Raw genomic sequence first — 18418 nt, 5'->3', positions numbered from 1 at the left:
TTCAAGGGTAGATTAGCCTACTGAAATTCGCTGAAGATGGTGGTCTTCATACCATTATCTCCCATTCACACTCACTTCTCATTAGTGTTTGGTTGTAGCTGCCAAGACAGCTCAGTTGATAAAGTCCGAGGCATACAGCCTGGAAGGACTCTAGTTCATTTCCCAATCTGTGTCAAATTAGTTAATTTCAGGTGGGATGTCTGTAGGGGCACCACAATATAGTAACCCAACCAGCAACCCTTAAAGGGACTGCTGGAAGCCATTCTGAAAGTGTTGCAGGTATGTTGTTTTAGCGATTTTAGTGACTCCCCCCGCCTGCCTCCCCCCAACAAATGAACATTTGCACCTCAGCTCTGTGGAGGAGCCACCAGATTTCCCGCTTCCTCAATCGGCAAGGTGTCCGACAGCACTCAAAACGCTTAACACTTTCATCTAAATGAAGATTGAGCACCAAAATTGATCAGGCTTTCTGCCAACGTTATTGGTTGGTGTAATGGACGACCAACCCACCACCTGCCCAATCTATGCCTGAAACAAAAATCAACCCTGTTGAGTCCCATTTTGGGTGCCTTACTTTGGGAAGGATGTCAAGACCACGGAGAGGGTGCAGAGGAGACTCGTTAAGATGATACCAGGGACGAGAGGCTTTATTTCTGAGGAAAGATTAGAGAAAGTAGGGCTCTTTCATTGGTACAGAGAAGTTTAAGATCAATAGAGTTATTCAAAATTATGAGCGGTTTTGGTGGCTGGTGAGTCAGTAACTAGATGGCATCAATTTATTGCCATCACCAAAAGAACAGGTTAGGAGAAACATTTTTTTTTTGAAAAACAGAGTTTTGTTAGGAAATGGAATGCTCTACTAGAAATATTGGTGGAAGCAGAAATCATAATATCTTTTAAAAGGGAAGCATTTAAATAATTGAAAAAGAAAATTTAAACAGAAATGGAGAAAGGACAGGTGAATGGGACGAAGGGGAGAGCTCTTTAAGAGAGTCGGCATAGGCACGATTCCCAGTACACTTTCAGCCTGTTGGATGATAGAAAATATCACTGAACCAATGACATATGAGCTAAAACTAAATACATTTTTAAGGGAACCCCCGACAGAAATGTTCAAACTGTTGGAAAGGTTTGAGAGGGTAAATAGGGAAAGATTATTCTACTGATTCACGATCGACTACTTCCACTTTTGTGCGTTTCTTGAGCACAGAAAAAGCCCTCGTCTTTTCTCATGCATGGACATGCAGCCCCTTCCCTCTTTCCCTCCCACCTAACCCTTCTCCTTTCTTCATTCAAGTTGAACTGCGCAAATGCTACACAAAATGTCTGTCCCCAGGCAGCAGTCCTGGGGTATAAAGCAGGGTAATGAAGGGTCCCTGAAAATGCCAAGTGTGCAGATATCTCCTTTCATAACATTTGGGGCAATTTGGTAGATCTGGCCTTTTAAGGCACTCTTTTACGTTCGAGTTCGGCAACTAAGTTTTCAGATATCATCTCTAAAATTCACATTCCAGGCCATATTCTTCCAAATGATGATGCCAGAATTACAGAAATGACTTGAAGTAAGCAATTGGAATTCTCTAACCGTAACTTTTCTGTGCAATTATTATAAACAATTCATGTTAAAATTTAAATTCCATTAAGAAGTTTTTATTCCGTATCTATATTTACCCACTGGTGTATATAATGTTTTTAACCTCCCCCAGGGGAACTTCAGTGACAGTACTTGGAGCTGTACTGTGTAAGGACAACAGAACTGTTCCACAGAATAATTCCAGAGGTCATGGAGGAATGAGAAAACGGCAGTGTGTGCAGCATAATCTCTTGAAGGGGAAAGGAAGTCCGAAGGAGTATTTTTCATTCAAAGTGCTTCCCCATTCTGTATTCAAAAGTTATAATTCCTAAAATATTATCTCTGCTGCTAGGCCACTCCATGACATCAACGACAGGAGGGCACCTGGAACGGTTCCAGTAAAACCGATGAGCAGTTGTGACTGGACTGATGAGCAGCAAGGAAACAATACTTGACAAGTCCCTTTTTAGGTAAAGATTTGACAGCTAAACAACCATCAAGAATGATTATCTGGCGGCATATTTTTAAATAATTAATGGGAAAGTGCTTTGATCAGAAAAAAAACTCCCCCTGGACTTCCCTTCCATCTGTCACCACCAACTACTGACTTTGTCATTCAAAAAAAATACCTACAGCAACTTCTCTCTGTGGGCTTTTACAAATATTTGCGTATCAATACCACCAGAAATCAATTCACTTTTAGTTAGGATATTAAAGCTTCCCGTGGTCTGTCACATCCTGGTGGAACTAGACGCTTAAATATTCACAGTGGAAAAGTTTGCTTGTCTCGCCATCTGTTCGTGAAATTTAATTCTGTTTCTGCTGCATTTTTATGTAAACTTGCAAATGAACACAATGCTATCATATCAGTTACATCAGGGAATTGCAGGTAATTGCTGACTTGCACATTATTAATGTGGGGCTGGGACGAAATTAATTAAGAAACATCAGTCCAAGATGAATTCGATATTAGGTTTGAGAAGGAAAAGGGTGAGTCACGAACCAAGGTTTTAAATTTAGGTACGGCTGACTTTGAAGGTCTGAGTCAGAAATTGACCACAGCAGACTGGGCAGAACTGTTAACGGGTAAAAATAAAGATGAACAAGGGGAGGTGATCAATACAAAACCTGTGCATATCCCTAAAGGGCAAGAGCTCTACTTGTGTAACTAAACAACCATGGGTCAACAAAATAATTGAAAGATAGTATAAAACTAAAGGAAAGGGCTTATACAATTGCAAAGAACAGTGGCAATCCCACAGACTGGGAGGGATATGAAGAACAGCAAAGGGATACAAGAAAGTAGTCAGAGCTGCAAAAAAGGAATACAAGAAAAAACTTGCGAGCGATATCAAGGATAACACTCAAGGTTTTTACAAGTATATTAAGAGAATGAGGGTGGCTAAGAGTATTGTGGGGCCCTTAAAGACATATGCAGATGACATTAGAATTGAAAATCAAAAAATGGCAGGTTTGCTAAATACTTACTTTGCATTGGTCTTCACCGTAGAGAAAGAGGATAAAGTACCAGAGGTGTGAGGAAAACTAAAACTAAATCAAGGGGGGGGAACTTATTAGATTTAATATATGCTTAAAAATGGTATTGGAGAAAATAACGAGACTAAAGATAGATAAATCTCCAAGGCCTGATGGTTTCCATCCCGGGATATTAAAAGGTGAGGAAATTGTAGATATTTTAGTCATGATCTTCCAAAACTCTCTTGATTCAGGAATTGTCCCCATGGATTGGAAAATTGCCAATGTCACGCCATTATTTAAGAAAAGTAGGAGGGATAAACTAGGAAATTATAGGCCTATTAGTTTAACGTCTGTTGCGAGGAAGTTACTAGAATCTGTTATTAGGGACAGAGTGACTGAGCACTTGGACAAATATGAACTGATCAGCGAGAGCCGGCACAGATTTGTAAAGGGTAAGTCATGTCTCACAAACCTAGTTGAATTTTTTGAGGAGACACCGAAAGTGATAGATAAGAGATGTCTATGGATGGTATTTATAAGGACTTCCAGAAGGCATTCGATACATTTCACACAAGAGACCATTAATAAAAATGAGAGTGCATGGAAATGGACGTAACCTACTGACATGGGTAGGGAATTGGTTAGGAGGTAGGAGACAGAGAGTAGGGATAATGGGCATGTACTCATATTGGCAGGATATGAGCAGTGGTATCCCCCAAGGAATAGATAGCCACATATCTAAGATTGCTGACGACACTAAGTTAGGTGGCATAGTAAATAGTGTAGATAGAAGCAGAAAGTTGCAAAGGGGCATTGATAGATTAAGTGAGTGGGTAAAACTGTGGCAGATGGAGTTTAATGTGGGGTCATCCATTTGGACCCAAGAAAGATAGATCAGGGTATTTTCTAAAAGGTGCGAAGCTAGGAACTGTGGAGGAGCAGAAAGATTTATGGGTCTGTGTACTGAAATCACTAAAAGCTAGTGGACAGGTACAACAAAGAATTAAAAAGGCTAATGGAATGTTTACCTTTATCTCAAGGGGGCTGGAATACAAAGGGGTGGAAGTTATGTTACAGCGATATAAAGCTCTGGTTGGACCCCATCTGGAGTCCTGTGTTCAGTTCTGGGCACCGCACCTCAGGAAGGATATATTGGTCTTGGAGGGGGTGCAGTGAGGAGAGGTTGCATAGGCTAAACTTGTATTCCCCCAGGTATAGACAATTGAGGGGTGATCTAATTGAGGTGTTCAAGGTGATTAAAGGGTGTAATAGGACAGACAGAGAGAAACTATTTCCTATGGTGAGTCCTGGACATTACTGTAAAATTTGAGCTAGGCAGTCCAGGGATTGTCAGGAAGCACTTCTTCACACAAAGGGTAGTGGGAATATGGAACACTCTCCCCCATAAAGCTGTTTAGGCTAGGACAATTGAAAATTTCAAAACTGGGATGGATAGGTTTTTGTTAGGCAAGGGTATTAAGGATTGCCAAACCAAGGCGGGTAAATGGAGTTAAGATACAGATTAGCCATAATCTAGTTGAATGGTGGAACAGGCGCGAGGGGCTGAATGGCCTCCTCCTGTTTCTATGATGGGCAGAGGCCTAATAATAGGTTACTGAACAGTTCAGCATCTGAAGCACACGACAGTGAAGATTTTTCTCTACTCCTCCCCTTTCAGATGTTGCCGCTGGGTACAATTACTGTTTAGTCCAGTAATACTGTTGCTTTGGGCACGAGTGACACCCCATCAGGAGTATAAGACCATAAGAGATCGGAGCAGGAGTAGGCCATTTGGCCCTTCAAGCCTGCTCCGCCATTTAATGAGATCATGGCTGATCTGATTTTTACCTCAACTCCACTTTCCCCCATATTCTTTGACTCCCTTGCTGATCAAAAATTTGTCTAATTCAGCCTCGAGTGTTCAATGACCCTCTGGGAGAAGAAATTCCTCCTCATTTCCATCTTAAACGGGCGACCCCTTATTCTGAGACTATGCCCCCTAGTTTTAGATTCCCCCATGAGGGGTAACATCCTCTCAGCATCTACCCCATCGAGTCCCCTCAGAATCTTATATGTTTCAATAAGATCTCCTCTCATTCTTCTAAACTCCAATGAGTATAAATCCAACCTGTTCAATCTTTCCTCATAAGACAACCCTTCCATACCCGGAATCAACATAGTGAACCTTCTCTGAACTGCTTCCAATGCATGTGTGTCCTTCCTTAAATAAGGGCACCAGAACTGTACGCAGTACTCCAGGTGTGGTCTCACCAGCATACTGTATAGTTGTAGCATGACTTCCCTGCTTTTATACTCCATTCCCCTAGAAATAAAGGCCAATATTCCATTTGCCTTCCGGATTACCTGCTGCACCTGTATGTTGACTTTTTGTATTTCATGTACGAGGACACGCAGATCCCTCTGTACCGCGTTTTGCTTTTTTATTTTTCCTCCCAAAGTGAATGACTTCACATTTTCCCACATTATATTCCATCTGCAAATTTTTGCCCATTCGCTTAACCTGTCAATATCCCTTTGCAGACACTTTGTGTCCTCATCGCAACTTGCTTTTCCACCTATCTTTGTATGATCAGCAAATTTGGCCACAATACACTCTGTTCCTTCATCCAAGTCATTGATATATATTGTAAATAGTTAAGGCCCCAGCAATTAGCCCTGCGGCACCCCACTAGTTACAGATTGCCATTTTGAAAATGACCCTTTTATCCTGACTCTTGGTTTTTTGTTAGTTAGCCAATCCTCTATCCATGCCAGTACATTACCCCCAATACCATGAGCTCTTATCTTGTGCAGTAATCTTTTATGTGGCACCTTATTGAATGTCTTTTGGAAATACAATACTGCATCCATTGGTTCCCCTTTATCCACTCTGCCCGTTACTTCCTCAAAGAACTCTAATAAATTTGTCAGACACGATTTCCCCTTCATAAAACCATGTTGACTCTCCTTGATTGTATTATGTGTCTCCAAATGTCCTGCTACTACTTCCTTAATAATGGATTCTAGCATTTTCCCAATGACAGATGTTAGGCTAACTGGTCTATAGTTACCAGCTTTCTGTCTCACTTCCTTCTTGAATAGCGGTGTTACTTCTGCGGTTTTCCAATCCGCTGGGACCTTTCCAGAATCTAGTGTAGAATCATAGAACCGTACAGCAGAGGCCATTTAGCCCATCGTGCCTGCTCTGAGCTATCCAATTAGTCCCACTCCCTCGTTTTTTCCCCATAGCCCTGCAAATTTGTGTACTAATTATAAAAAAGACCCTTTCTGCCCAATATTTAGATATGAACGGTCTCCCTCTTCTAGACTTGTTTTGGACATTGTTACAGTTGAATATGTGCACAATCAAGGGGCTGCTTACAATACTTTTCTTTCTCTATTGTACTGTTGTATATTGCACCTTGTTAAGTCAGGTTTATACACCTTTTCAGCCTGGACCTCTGCCTGTATTTCTCTCAGTGCCGCCAGCTGTTCCTGAAGAGCCCGTATTTCCTCCTTCTTCCGCCGCTCTGCCTCTTCGGCAGCTGCCTTTTTGTGTGCCTGGTAGAAACATGCAACCGAATAAATAATTTTTAAAAACGATGCTTATTCTTTGTTGTGTGTGTTAAAATTCTCACACGACTCTGCAACAATCTCATTTTTAATATGTTCTTTCCTTTAATGTAACATTACTTTTGGTCCTTTCACCAAAAAAAAGACATTAAAAATTAACTTTGTTATTCCGCCTATACTATTTGCAACTTGCTTTCAATAAATTGTGACCATTTCCTTTATGATTTTCACAGTTCATTTTGCTGCTACAGTAAATAAAACTTTTTCATTAATGCCTTTGGGACAGAATGCCCCCATTTCACAGCTGAATAACCAAAAAATGTGCACAACCACAGACCAGGTTTGTATATATGAGAAATTATCCATAAAAGTTAACTTACTTGAAAGCTAGATGTTTCCTGTGTATTGGAAACTCTTTGTAAATAGGTAGAAGATTAAAATAAAACATCAGCAGAAGGAAGTACAGCACCACCACTGCAGAACTTACTCGCTGCTCGGCTTCTGTTGGCCTCCCATCTATCTTTGCAAACCCATCAAAGAGTGATTTGTATAGCACATTCCTGCGTGTATTTGCATCATCGGGTGGTAGGTAGTGCAAAATGGCACCCCTGTGTTGTCGATACATGTCAAGGACAATCCGTACAGCAGTATCTCTGACTTCTGACGCAGTATGTTCCAAAGCTCCTGCTGCAAACTTACAGAAAAATTTAAAAACATTATGTAAGTACTGGATTTCTTGTATTTAAAAAAAAACATATCTAAAACACAACTCAACACACCACTCCCAAATTTAGAGCCTTTTAAAAAAAAGTTAGATCTCTTTCCTTCATCTCTTCAGTTTTCAGCTAACACCACAATGAACTGGATAGAATGGTGATCTAAAGTTCACCACGGGGACAGAGGGGATATCAATTTGATTTGAGTAATCTCTGTGCTCTTGCAATATCTTTGTGTCAGTTACAGGAAGATTTTTTCCCAATACCTCGTTATAACAGAGCACTGGAAGATGCACGAGAGAGGACTAAGATGACTCAAGATGATTCTCCCTGTAGGATCAGCTTGGCCTCAAGTCTGTGCCAAACCTGGGACCCAAGCATGATCCAAAGGAGGAACAAATATAAATAAATAACCTACCACTTACCACCCCCAAAATTTCTCACATTTTCTATCAAAGGATTGACAAAAATTAAGACAGAATAATTCAAAACATAGCAACAATTGGTAAAAATATGAAGTATTTTGAGATAAGAGGACGGCAACACCCACAATCAGCCCATCCATGTTGTTCTGTTGAGGTTGATGGTGGTGCTTTTTATCCAAAGAGAACCAACTGTACTTTGCCACTAAACTTTTCATAGAATAGAATCATAGAATAATTCCAGCACAGAAAGAGGCCATTCGGCCAATCGAGCCTGTGCCGGCTCGTTGTAAGAGCAATCCAGTTAGCCCCACTCGCCTGCTTTTTCCCCATGGCCCTGCAAATTTTTTCCCTTCAAGTATTTATCCAATTCCTTTTTGAAAGCCACGATTGAATCTGCTTCCACCACCCTTTCAGGCAGCACATTCCAGATCATAACTACTCGCTGCGTAAAAAGTTTTTCCTCAAGTCGCCTTTGGCTCTTTTGCCAATCTCCTTAAATCTGTGTTCTCTGGTTCTTGACCCTTGTGCCAATGGGAGCAGTTTCTCTTTATTTACTAAACCCTTCATTATTTTGAACACTACTATCAAATCTCCTCTCAACCTTCTCTGCTCTAAGGAGAACAACCCCAGCTTCACCAGTCTATCCACGTAACTGAAGTCCCTCGCCCCGGAACTATTCTAGTAAATCTTTTCTGCATCCTCTCAAAGGCCTTCATATCCTTCCTAAAGTGCAGTGCCCAGAATTAGACACAATGGCCCCGATATTACCAGGGAGATGGGATGGCAGCGAGGGGGGTGGGGCGACTGGGCGTGTGGGTAACCCACCCAGTAAAATCCGTCTGCTCCCCACGCGATCGCGGGTAAATTGAAGTCACTTACCGTGGCTTCCAGGTTTCCCGTCGTCAACATGCGCAGCAGGCAGACTGCGCACCCTCATCACAGGCTGTCAGCGGGAGGAGCCCTATTTAAGGGGGCATTCCTCCAATGCTGCTCCTGCAGCAAAGAACCAAAAGTAAAGAATGGAGCAGGCCTGAGGATAGGCTGCTCCTAGATTTACCAATGCCTCACTCCAGGTCCTACTGGATGGGGAGGGATATTTTTTACCCAGTGGACGGGAGGAAGTGGCCTGCCTCTGCCACCAAGAAGGCCTGGCTTGAGGTAACAGAGGAGGTCACCAGCAGCAGCAACGTCTCCCGCACATGGATCCAGTGCAGGAAGTGCTTCAATGACCTAAGTAGGTCAGCCAAAGTGAGTACACTTACTCATTCTCCTACACTCCATCTTCCACATCACCGCCCCCAGCCCACAACTCCTTCTGCACTGCCAACACTACTCTATCACATCACTCCTCACACCCACTCAAACCTCATCCTCAACTTACCTGCACTTACTCACCTCCCCACCACTACCATTCAACCCAATCCTGATCCAATGTCATGGCTCTGTCTCATACTCACCCTCTGATACATCTCTTTCACTGTCAGCCTCACCCAAACCAATGCATTCAGCGGTTGGCCACGTCACCATCCCTCACTCACGCTTCTCTACTTTCTCCCCTTATAGGGGAAGAGAGCCCAGAATGCACGGGAGAGGGCGAAGACCGGCTGGGGGCCACAACATCTGGTCGTCCTCACGGACATGGAGCAGGAGGCTCTTGAACTAAGCCGCACCCTCGAGTGCCTGTCCGTCGGGGACGACGAGACTGGCACCCGACAAACGTCGGGTGACAGAACTTTAACATTCAGCACTCACAATAGCAAATGATGTTAACATGCCGTGCCATCTTCAGCACCTCAACACTGCTCCAACAGGGAGTGCTTCCCACAGCACGGCAAACACGCTGAGGATCCTTCAAAATTGCATCCCTGCCAAAATCTCATTCCAATGAGGTCTGTCAAGTACATCAAGTATCTAAATTACTATGTAAAGTAGCATCCTGCTGGCTTTAATTGCCGGTGGGAGTCCCGCATGCGGGTGCTACGCGTGCACCCTAATGCATCACGGGGGAACCCGGAAGTCAGCGGGTTGGAGCCGGGCTCCGAACCTGCTCCGGGATTCCGCCATTTTAGGAGCCCCCGCTCGGCCATCCGAAAATCAGCCCCAATACTTCAGTTGTGGCCGAACCAGGGTTTTATAAAGGTTCAACATAACTTTTGTTTTTTTACTCTATGCCTCTATTTATAAAGCCCAGGGGTGCTTTTTTAAACCGCTTTCTCAACCCGTCCTGCCACCTTCAAATATTTGTGCATATATATCCCCAGGTCTCTCTGTTCCTGCACCACCTAGTTTATAATGCCTCTCCTTATATTTAAATCTGAGCTAGATAGCTTTTTGGTAACCAAAGGTATTAAGGGATATGGGCCAAAGGCAGGTATATGGAGTTAGATCACAGATCAGCCATGATCTTATCAAATGGCAGAGCAGGCATGAGGGGCTGAATGGCCTACACCTGTTCCTACATACCTGTTCATTCTTCCTACAAAAATGTATCACTTCGCACTTCTCTGCGTTAAACTTCATCTGCCATGTGCTCACCCATTCCACCAGCCTGTCTATGTCCTCTTGCAATCTATTACTATCCTCCTCACTGTTTACTACACCTCCAAGTTTTGTGTCAACTGCAAATTCTGAAATTGTGCCCTGTACACCCAAGTCCAAGTCATTAATATGTATAAAAAAAGCAGTGGTCCAAGTACCGACCCACTGTATACCTTCCTCCAGTCCAAAAAACAACTTCACCACCAAACTCGGTTTCCTATTATTTAGCCAATTTTGTATCTGTGCTGCCACTGCCACTTTTATTCCATGGGCTTCAATTTTGTTGACAAGCCTATTATGTGGACTTGAAGGCTGGCAAAGTTGTGCTTAAGTCTGCATCTGACATTTTGCCACGGACAGACAGAGAGGCTCACTGTTATGCCTATGGCACAAACAGAAGCCTATTACAGCAACAAAACCTCTCTCATATGTATGTGTTTGTGATCAGTTTATTCAGAGCAAAAGGTCCGGCATAAATATTTTCTTTTTAAGATCTGCATTTGTACATTCAAGCATGAAGAAGCAAGGAAGAGCTGACAGGAAGTTCTTACAGTGCAGCACATTATATATAATTATAGAGCCCAATAATGCTGCCCAAGAGCCTGTGCAGCAACTGCGCACAAGGCTCATCAAGGCACTTTAAAGATGTGCTATTTACGGGCACATATGATTGTTGTTGCTTTCAGTGCAGTAAATAAGGTGCGATCTAGTTAATAAACAGCCATTTCTGGATGAAATAAATGAAGGGCTTAAGACGCTATAACCGGCAATTTTGAAATTGACGTTAATGCAAATGGATTTTGTTTTTTGGTCGATGTAAGGGACTACCCGTTTTAAATGGTGGGTTCTGTGTTATCTACAATTGAAGGGGGGGAAAAAATCCTTGTGTAGCTAAGATAAAGATAAAAACATCAAAATGAAGTCAGAGCTGTGCCAGATCTGGCCATCCTTCTGCAACATACCAGGCTTTAAGGAATTGCTATGGGTCAGTTGGTTCTGAAAGCCACATCTTCTTCATGCATTAATTAATTGCCAAAGTCAGGTGGATACCTCCCCACCTAGGAGGTAACTTTTTTTCTCAGCCAGCTGTCTGGACACGCAAACCCACCACGTTTCAAAAGTCTTCAAACCAAGCCGCTGAGGTTTTGCCTGATATGGTGTGCAGTGTCTCCACATAGAGACACATCCCACTTACTAAATCCAGAAAGCTTAGAGGCAGGTTAGCAGCGCCAAATCTTAAGGATCCCCAAATGTATACTAGTACTGCTGCAGTTTAACTGCCTAATACTATGCAGCTTGCATGATTATTTGGAGTAGAGATAGAAGAATCGCAGCCTTCAGTGACAGGTTCCATTAGTTAATCAGGCTGGCTGATCAATCAGAAGTGCCCTGGAGCATTACAGACTTGCCAGGCTGAAGTATCAGATTATAGAGTCTGTCAGAGGCTTGACTTGATTCCAAACTTCCATCATTCATCACCCATATCGTCTTGGAGCTACCCTGATCCCAAAGAGATCACCCTTCCCAAGCCCTTAAGGAGGACTGTCACTAGCTGGTTATTAGACAATGGACAAGCAGGGGTTTGAGCTCTCATTGCAGATATCAGGAACTCCCCAGGAGCAGCACAACTCTTATAAAATGTGTAAATTCATAGCAGTCATCCTCCTGACCACACTGTGGACACATATCCTACCCCATTGAACGGTGCTTCCACCCGTGGTATGGAGCTTCAGCAGCATCTGCTTGCCTTGCTGCACCCAATCATGGTAGCCACGAAGTTGTGTATATATGAGCAGCTGCCACCCATGCTGTAGTTTCCTAGTCAGTTAAACAACAGACATTTGTCTTCAGCGTAGTGGAAGGACCTAAACAAAACAGCTTGTTATGTGTTCTAAACATCCAGGTTCAATGCTGCGTACCAGCCTTGCTCATCGGCAACTGCTTAATCAAAGTTCTTTGTGAGGGGCTTCAGCAAAGAGTCATGCTCTTCCAGGATTCTGACACAACACTACAGACCAGAGTCCCCTTCTCTGCAGCCAATTCCCCCTTTTGCCATAAATGTACTTCAAGGATTAGTCTAGCAATTGTGTTAAAAGGGAATTAGATGGTTGCTTGATGATATGAAGAGCGAGCAGGAGAGTGGGATTGAACTAGGCGGTTCACATGGAGAAAAATACAGGACAGGCTTGATGGGATGAATGACCTATTTCATTGCTGTAACATTCTATGATTCTGGATCTCACACATGGACCAGAAGTAATTGTTCCATTCCATGCTTAGAATCATCAAATGACACAGAAGGGGAGGCTGCCATCTGGCCCTTCGTGCCTGTGCCGTCTCTTTGGAAGAGCTATCCAATTAGACCCACACCCCTGCTCTTTCCCCTTCAAGTATTTATCCAATTCCTTTTTGAAAGTTGCTATTGAATCTGTTTCTGCTCCTTTCAGGCAGTGCATTCCAGATCATAATAATTCGCTGCATAAAGAAATTTTTCCTAATGTTGCCTCTAGTTCTTTTGCCAAATACCTTAAATCTATTTCCTCTGGTTACCAACCCTTCTGCCACTGGAAATCGTTTCTCCTTATTTACTGTATCAAAACCCTTCATGATTTGGAACACCGCTATCATATCTCCTCTTAACCTTCTTTGCTCGAAGGAGAACAACCCCAGACCCACCAGTCTCTCCACTGAAGTCCCTCATCCCTGGCACCATTTTAGTAACTCTCTTCTGCACCCTCTCTAAGGCCTTGACATCCTTCCTAAATGTGGTGTCCACAATTGGACATAATACTCCAGCTGGGACCTAACCAGTGTTTTATAAAGATTTAGCATAACTTTCTTGCTTTTGTACTATATTCATAAAGCCAAGGATCCCGCATGCCTTTTAAAAAAAAAGCCTTCTCAACTTGTTCTGTCACTTGCAAAGATTTGTGTACGTACACCCCCAGGTCTCTCTGTTCCTGCACCCTTCAAAGTTGTATCATTTACCGTATATTGCCACTCCTCATTCTTCCTACCAAAATGCGTCACTTCACACTTCTCTGCGTTAAATTTTATCTGTCATGTGCCTGCCCATTTCACCAGTCTGTCTATATCCTCTTGAAGTCTATACTATCCTCTTCATTGTTTATTACATTTCTGAGTTTCGTGTCATTTGCAAACTTTGAAATTGTGCCCTGCATACCCAAGTCCAGGTCATTAATATATATCAAAAAGAGCAGTGGTCCTTGGTGAACACCACTGTATACTTCCCTCCAGTCTGAAAAACCGTTCACCACTACTCTCAGCTTTCAGTCCCATAGCCAATTTCGTATCCACACTGCCCCTGTCCCTTTAATCCCATGGGCTTCAATTTTGCTAACAAGTCCACTCTGTGGTACTTTATCAAAACGCCTTTTGAAAGTCCATGCACACATTAACTGCACCACCCTTAACAACCCTCTCCGTTACTTCATCAAAGAACTTAATCAAGTTAGTCAAACACGATTTGCCGTTAACAAATCCGTGCTGACTTTCATTTATTAACCCATACTTTTCCCAAGTGTCAATTAATTTTGTACCGGATTATTGTCTCTAAAAGCTTTCCCTCCACCGATGTTAGACTGACTGACCTGTAATTGTCGGGTTTATCCCTCACCCCTTTTTTGAACAGGGGTGTAACATTTGCAATCTTTCAGTCCTCTAGCACCATATCTAGTGAGGATTTGAAGATTGTGCCCAGAGCCTCTGCAGTTTCCACCCTTATTTCCCACGGCAACCTAGGATGCATCCCATCTGAACCGGGTGACTTTCTACTTTGAGTACTACCAACCTTTTAAGTACTTCCTCTATCTATTTTATCCTATCCAATATCTCTACTACCTCCTCCTTTACTGTGATATAGGCAGTATTCTCTTCTTTTGTGAAGACAGATGCAAATTACTCATTTAGTGCCTAAGCTATGCCCTCTGCCTCCATGCGTAGATCTCCTTTTTGGTCCCTAATCAGCCCCACCCTCTAACAGCCCTTTTTCTATTTATATATTTGTAACAGATTTTTGGGTTCCCCTTTATGTTAGCCACTAATCCAGTCTCATACTGTCTCTTAGGCCCTCATTCCCTTTTTTAGATCTCCTCTGAACTTTCTGTATTCAGCCTGGTTCTCTATTGTGAACCTGACATTTGTCATAAGCCTCATTTCTTGTGTTTCATTTCAATCTCTGTATCTTTATTCATCCAGGAGCTCTAGCTTTGGATGCCCTTCCTTTCCCTCTTGTGGGTATGTGTCTAGTCTGTACCCAAACTATCGCCTCTTTGAAAGCCTCCCATTGCTCGTTTACTGTTTTGCCTGCCAATCTTTGATTCCAATCCACCTGGGCCAGATCCCTTTTCAACTCACTGAAATTAGTCTTCCTCCAGGTAAATATTTTCACATCTGAATGAACTTTGCCTTTTTCCATAACTACTCTAAACCTTATGTATTTTATAAAGGTTTAGCATAACTTCCTTGCTTTTGTACGCTATGCCTCTATTTATAAAGCTAAGGATCCCATATGCCTTTTTAACAGCCTTTTCAACTTGTCCTGCCACCTTCAAAGACTTGTTTACATACACCCCCAGGTCTCTCTGTCCTTGCACCCGTTTAAAATTGTACTATTTAGCTTATATTGCCTCTTCTCATTCTTCCTACCAAAATGAATCAAATAGGAGTTCGGAACTATGAGGAGAACCATTTTGGTCTTGTACATCAAGCTGAGCCTACATTGAGACTTTGAATGCATTGAAGATAGGGAGGACTAAACTGTCCTTTGCCCCTTCTCCTGTGACTGTGGCCACAGGACTCTCGGGTCAACAATTGAGACAAATTGTTTTTGTTCCTTCCAATCCATATCTTCAACATCCGTTCTGGTCCTGTGCAACACCCTATGGTATCCACTTAGACCAATGCTCAAGATGATGAGCAAAGGTCACTAGATCTCTAGGTGAGTTTGCCAACAACACATCATCTGTGAAGAACTGCTGCAATTTTTCAGATATGTCTGGAACAGACAACCTAAGGCCATCCCTTCTGGTGGCATCAAATTCATCGCTGATAAAGACATTGAATAGTGACAGTGAAAAATGCTGTCATAATCTTATTTTGGCAGATATAGGTTCAGTAAAGTGGCTCATCTACTCTTACACAAAGCCTGGAACACACGCAGAAGACTAAGAAATCGTCCACAGCGATAGCTCAACTGGCCTGGCTTTTGCAAGAAAACATCTTCTAAAAGTTAGGGTTATCCAGAGATGGAAATTATTCATTATCTGAGTGTGTCTGCTATGATATTGTTCACTCCTTTAACATGTTGAGTAACCGCTGCCAAATCTGCATTGTGTCAGATGTTAAGGGTTCTGCTGCCCCCCCCACCAGTTAGGTATTAAGTTCCTTGAACAACAGTGCTGAACTCTTCCATTTACTAAATGCACTTGGTGGTGCAGCACTAAATCATACAGACCACACTGAACATATGGAAAACACTTGAGCAGAAACCTATTTTGAACCTTATTTTGTTTCTGTATTCTCATTTTTGTTTCTATTACTTCAACTTTCACCAACACTTTGATCCCATTCTAATGAGGCTCCACTCTGCTAACTTTTCAAGTCCGGTTGGATACTACCTTCTGTGCCATAACTTCCTATGATTCTATAAGATAGATTTATCATATAGTCACCCTTTGAACAGAAATAAATACAAACAGTGTGATAGTCTTATAGTGGTAAACAATTTTACAACACCAAGTTATAGTCCAGCAATTTTATTTTAAATTCACAAGCTTTCGGAGATTTTCTCCTTCCTCAGGCAAATGTTTCAAGATCTCCTTGAAGCCTACGCATTTATACATATTGAACAATACATGGTGTTTACAGACTGCCCCTGCAACTGCCCGTTGCCAAGGCAATCACCGTGTTCAGACAGAGAGGTGTTACCTGCAGAACCCCCGAATACACATTCAACAAAAAAACAAACAGGGAAAAAAAAGAGAAAAAAAAAACACAGAGAGAGGCAGAAACATCCGGAAGGCAGAGAGAGCCAGCAAATGACCCATTATATTAAAAACAGATAACATTTGTTCGCTGGTGGGGTAACGTGTAGCGTGACATGAACCCAAGATCCCGGTTGAGGCCGTCCTCATGGGTGCGGAACTTGGCTATCAATTTCTGCTCGACGATTTTGCGTTGTCGTGTGTCTCGAAGGCCGCCTTGGAGTACGCTTACCCGAAGGTCGGTGGATGAATGTCCATGACTGCTGAAGTGTTCCCCGACTGGGAGGGAACCCTCCTGTTTGGCGATTGTTGCGCGGTGTCCGTTCATCCGTTGTCGCAGCGTCTGCATGGTCTCGCCAATGTACCATGCTCTGGGGCATCCTTTCCTGCAACGTATGAGGTAGACAACGTTGGCTGAGTCACAGGAGTATGAACCATGCACCTGGTGGGTGGTGTCATCTCGTGTGATGGTGGTATCTGTGTCGATGATCTGGCATGTCTTGCAGAGGTTACCGTGGCAGGGTTGTGTGGCGTCGTGGACGCTGTTCTCTTGAAAGCTAGGTAGTTTGCTGCGAACGATGGTCTGTTTGAGGTTGGGTGGCTGTTTAAAGGCGAGTAGTGGAGGTGTGGGGATGGCCATAGCGAGGTGTTTGTCCTCATTGATGACATGTTGAAGGCTGCGGAGAACATGGCGTAGTTTCTCCGCTCCGGGGAAGTACTGGACGACAAAGGGTACTCTGTTGGTTGCGTCCCGTGTTAGTCTCCTGAGGAGGTCTATGCGATTTTTTGCTGTGGCCCGTCGGAACTGTCGATCGATGAGTCGAGCGTCATATCCCGTTCTTACTAGGGCGTCTTTCAGCGTCTGTAGGTGTCCATCGCGTTCCTCCTCGTCTGAGCAGACCCTGTGTATTCGCAGGGCCTGTCCATAGGGGATGGCCTCTTTGACGTGGTTAGGGTGGAAGCTGGAAAAGTGGAGCATCGTGAGGTTGTCCGTGGGCTTGCGGTAGAGTGAGGTGCTGAGGTGCCCGTCTTTGATGGAGATTCGTGTGTCCAAGAAAGAAACTGATTCTGAGGAGTAGTCCATGGTGAGCTTGATGGTGGGATGGAACTTGTTGATGTTATCGTGTAGTCTCTTTAGTGATTCCTTGCCGTGGGTCCATAGAAAGAAAATGTCGTCGATGTATCTGGTGTATAGTGTTGGTTGGAGGTCTTGTGCAGTGAAGAAGTCCTGCTCGAACTTGTGCATGAAAATGTTGGCGTATTGGGGTGCGAATTTGGTCCCCATGGCTGTTCCGTGTGTTTGGGTAAAGAACTGGTTATCGAAGGTGAAGACATTGTGATCCAGAATGAAGCGGATGAGTTGTAGGATGGCTTCCGGAGATTGGCTGTTGTTGGTGTTGAGTATTGATGCTGTCGCAGCGATGCCGTCATCGTGGGGGATACTGGTGTATAGTGCCGAGACGTCCATCGTGGTGAGAAGTGTTCCTGGTTCAACTGGTCCGTGGGTACTGAGTTTTTGTAGGAAGTCTGTAGTGTCACGACAGAAGCTGGGGGTTCCCTGTACGATGGGTTTCAGGATGCCCTCGATGTATCCAGAGAGGTTCTCACACAGGGTTCCGTTGCCTGATACGATGGGACGTCCGGGTGTGTTGGCTTTGTGTATCTTTGGGAGGCAGTAGAAGTCTCCCACGCGGGGATTACGTGGGATGAGAATGCGTAGGATGCTTTGAAGGTCTGGATCGAAGGTCTTGATCAGTTTGTTGAGCTGGTGGGTGTGTTCTTTGGTCGGATCTGCGGGTAACCGTCTGTAGTGTTCCTGGTTGTCCAGTTGTCGGTATGCTTCTTTGCAATAGTCTGTTCTGTTCTGTATGACTATGGCTCCTCCTTTGTCCGCTGGTTTGATGACGATGTTGCGGTTGGTCTTGAGAGCGTTGATGGCGTTGCGTTGTGCTCGGGTGACATTCTGGACTGTCTTCTGAGTGCGGCTGATGAATCTGGCATTGACGCATTTCCTGACAGCTTGAGCATACATGTCCAGCTGAGGGCAGCGACCCTCCGGAGGAGTCCAGTTTGACTCTTTCCTCTTCGGTTGCTGTACCGCGGATCCCT

The 18418-nt window shown here is 43.6% G+C and overlaps 1 protein-coding gene and 1 long non-coding RNA gene across 3 annotated transcripts in view; one reads left to right on the top strand and one right to left on the bottom strand.

Annotated features, from left to right (window-relative positions):
* cep104 (centrosomal protein 104) overlaps positions 1–18418 on the bottom strand; it is a 258478-nt gene that overhangs the window by 117936 nt on the left and 122124 nt on the right. Inside the window, exons 15-16 of one of the 2 annotated variants that reach the window (XM_067970659.1) lie at positions 7113–7319; positions 6497–6613 (exon numbers count right to left, since the gene is read on the bottom strand). In XM_067970659.1, the coding sequence (XP_067826760.1) occupies positions 6497–6613; positions 7113–7319 (324 nt within the window). Of the gene's footprint in view, positions 1–6473; positions 6614–7112; positions 7320–18418 lie in introns of both variants that reach the window. The other variant, XM_067970660.1, reaches the window with a different exon arrangement.
* The window catches only part of LOC137301201 (uncharacterized), a 78671-nt gene that overhangs the window by 15482 nt on the left and 44771 nt on the right, over positions 1–18418 (top strand). The gene's annotated exons all lie outside the window — the stretch shown is intronic.

The sequence above is a fragment of the Heptranchias perlo genome, chromosome 32 (genome assembly GCF_035084215.1).
Source record: "Heptranchias perlo isolate sHepPer1 chromosome 32, sHepPer1.hap1, whole genome shotgun sequence".
In the NCBI taxonomy this organism is placed as follows: Eukaryota; Metazoa; Chordata; class Chondrichthyes; order Hexanchiformes; family Hexanchidae; genus Heptranchias; species Heptranchias perlo.
The sequence above is the reverse complement of the archived record's forward strand: the minus strand, read 5'-3'. Positions and strand labels throughout refer to the sequence as shown.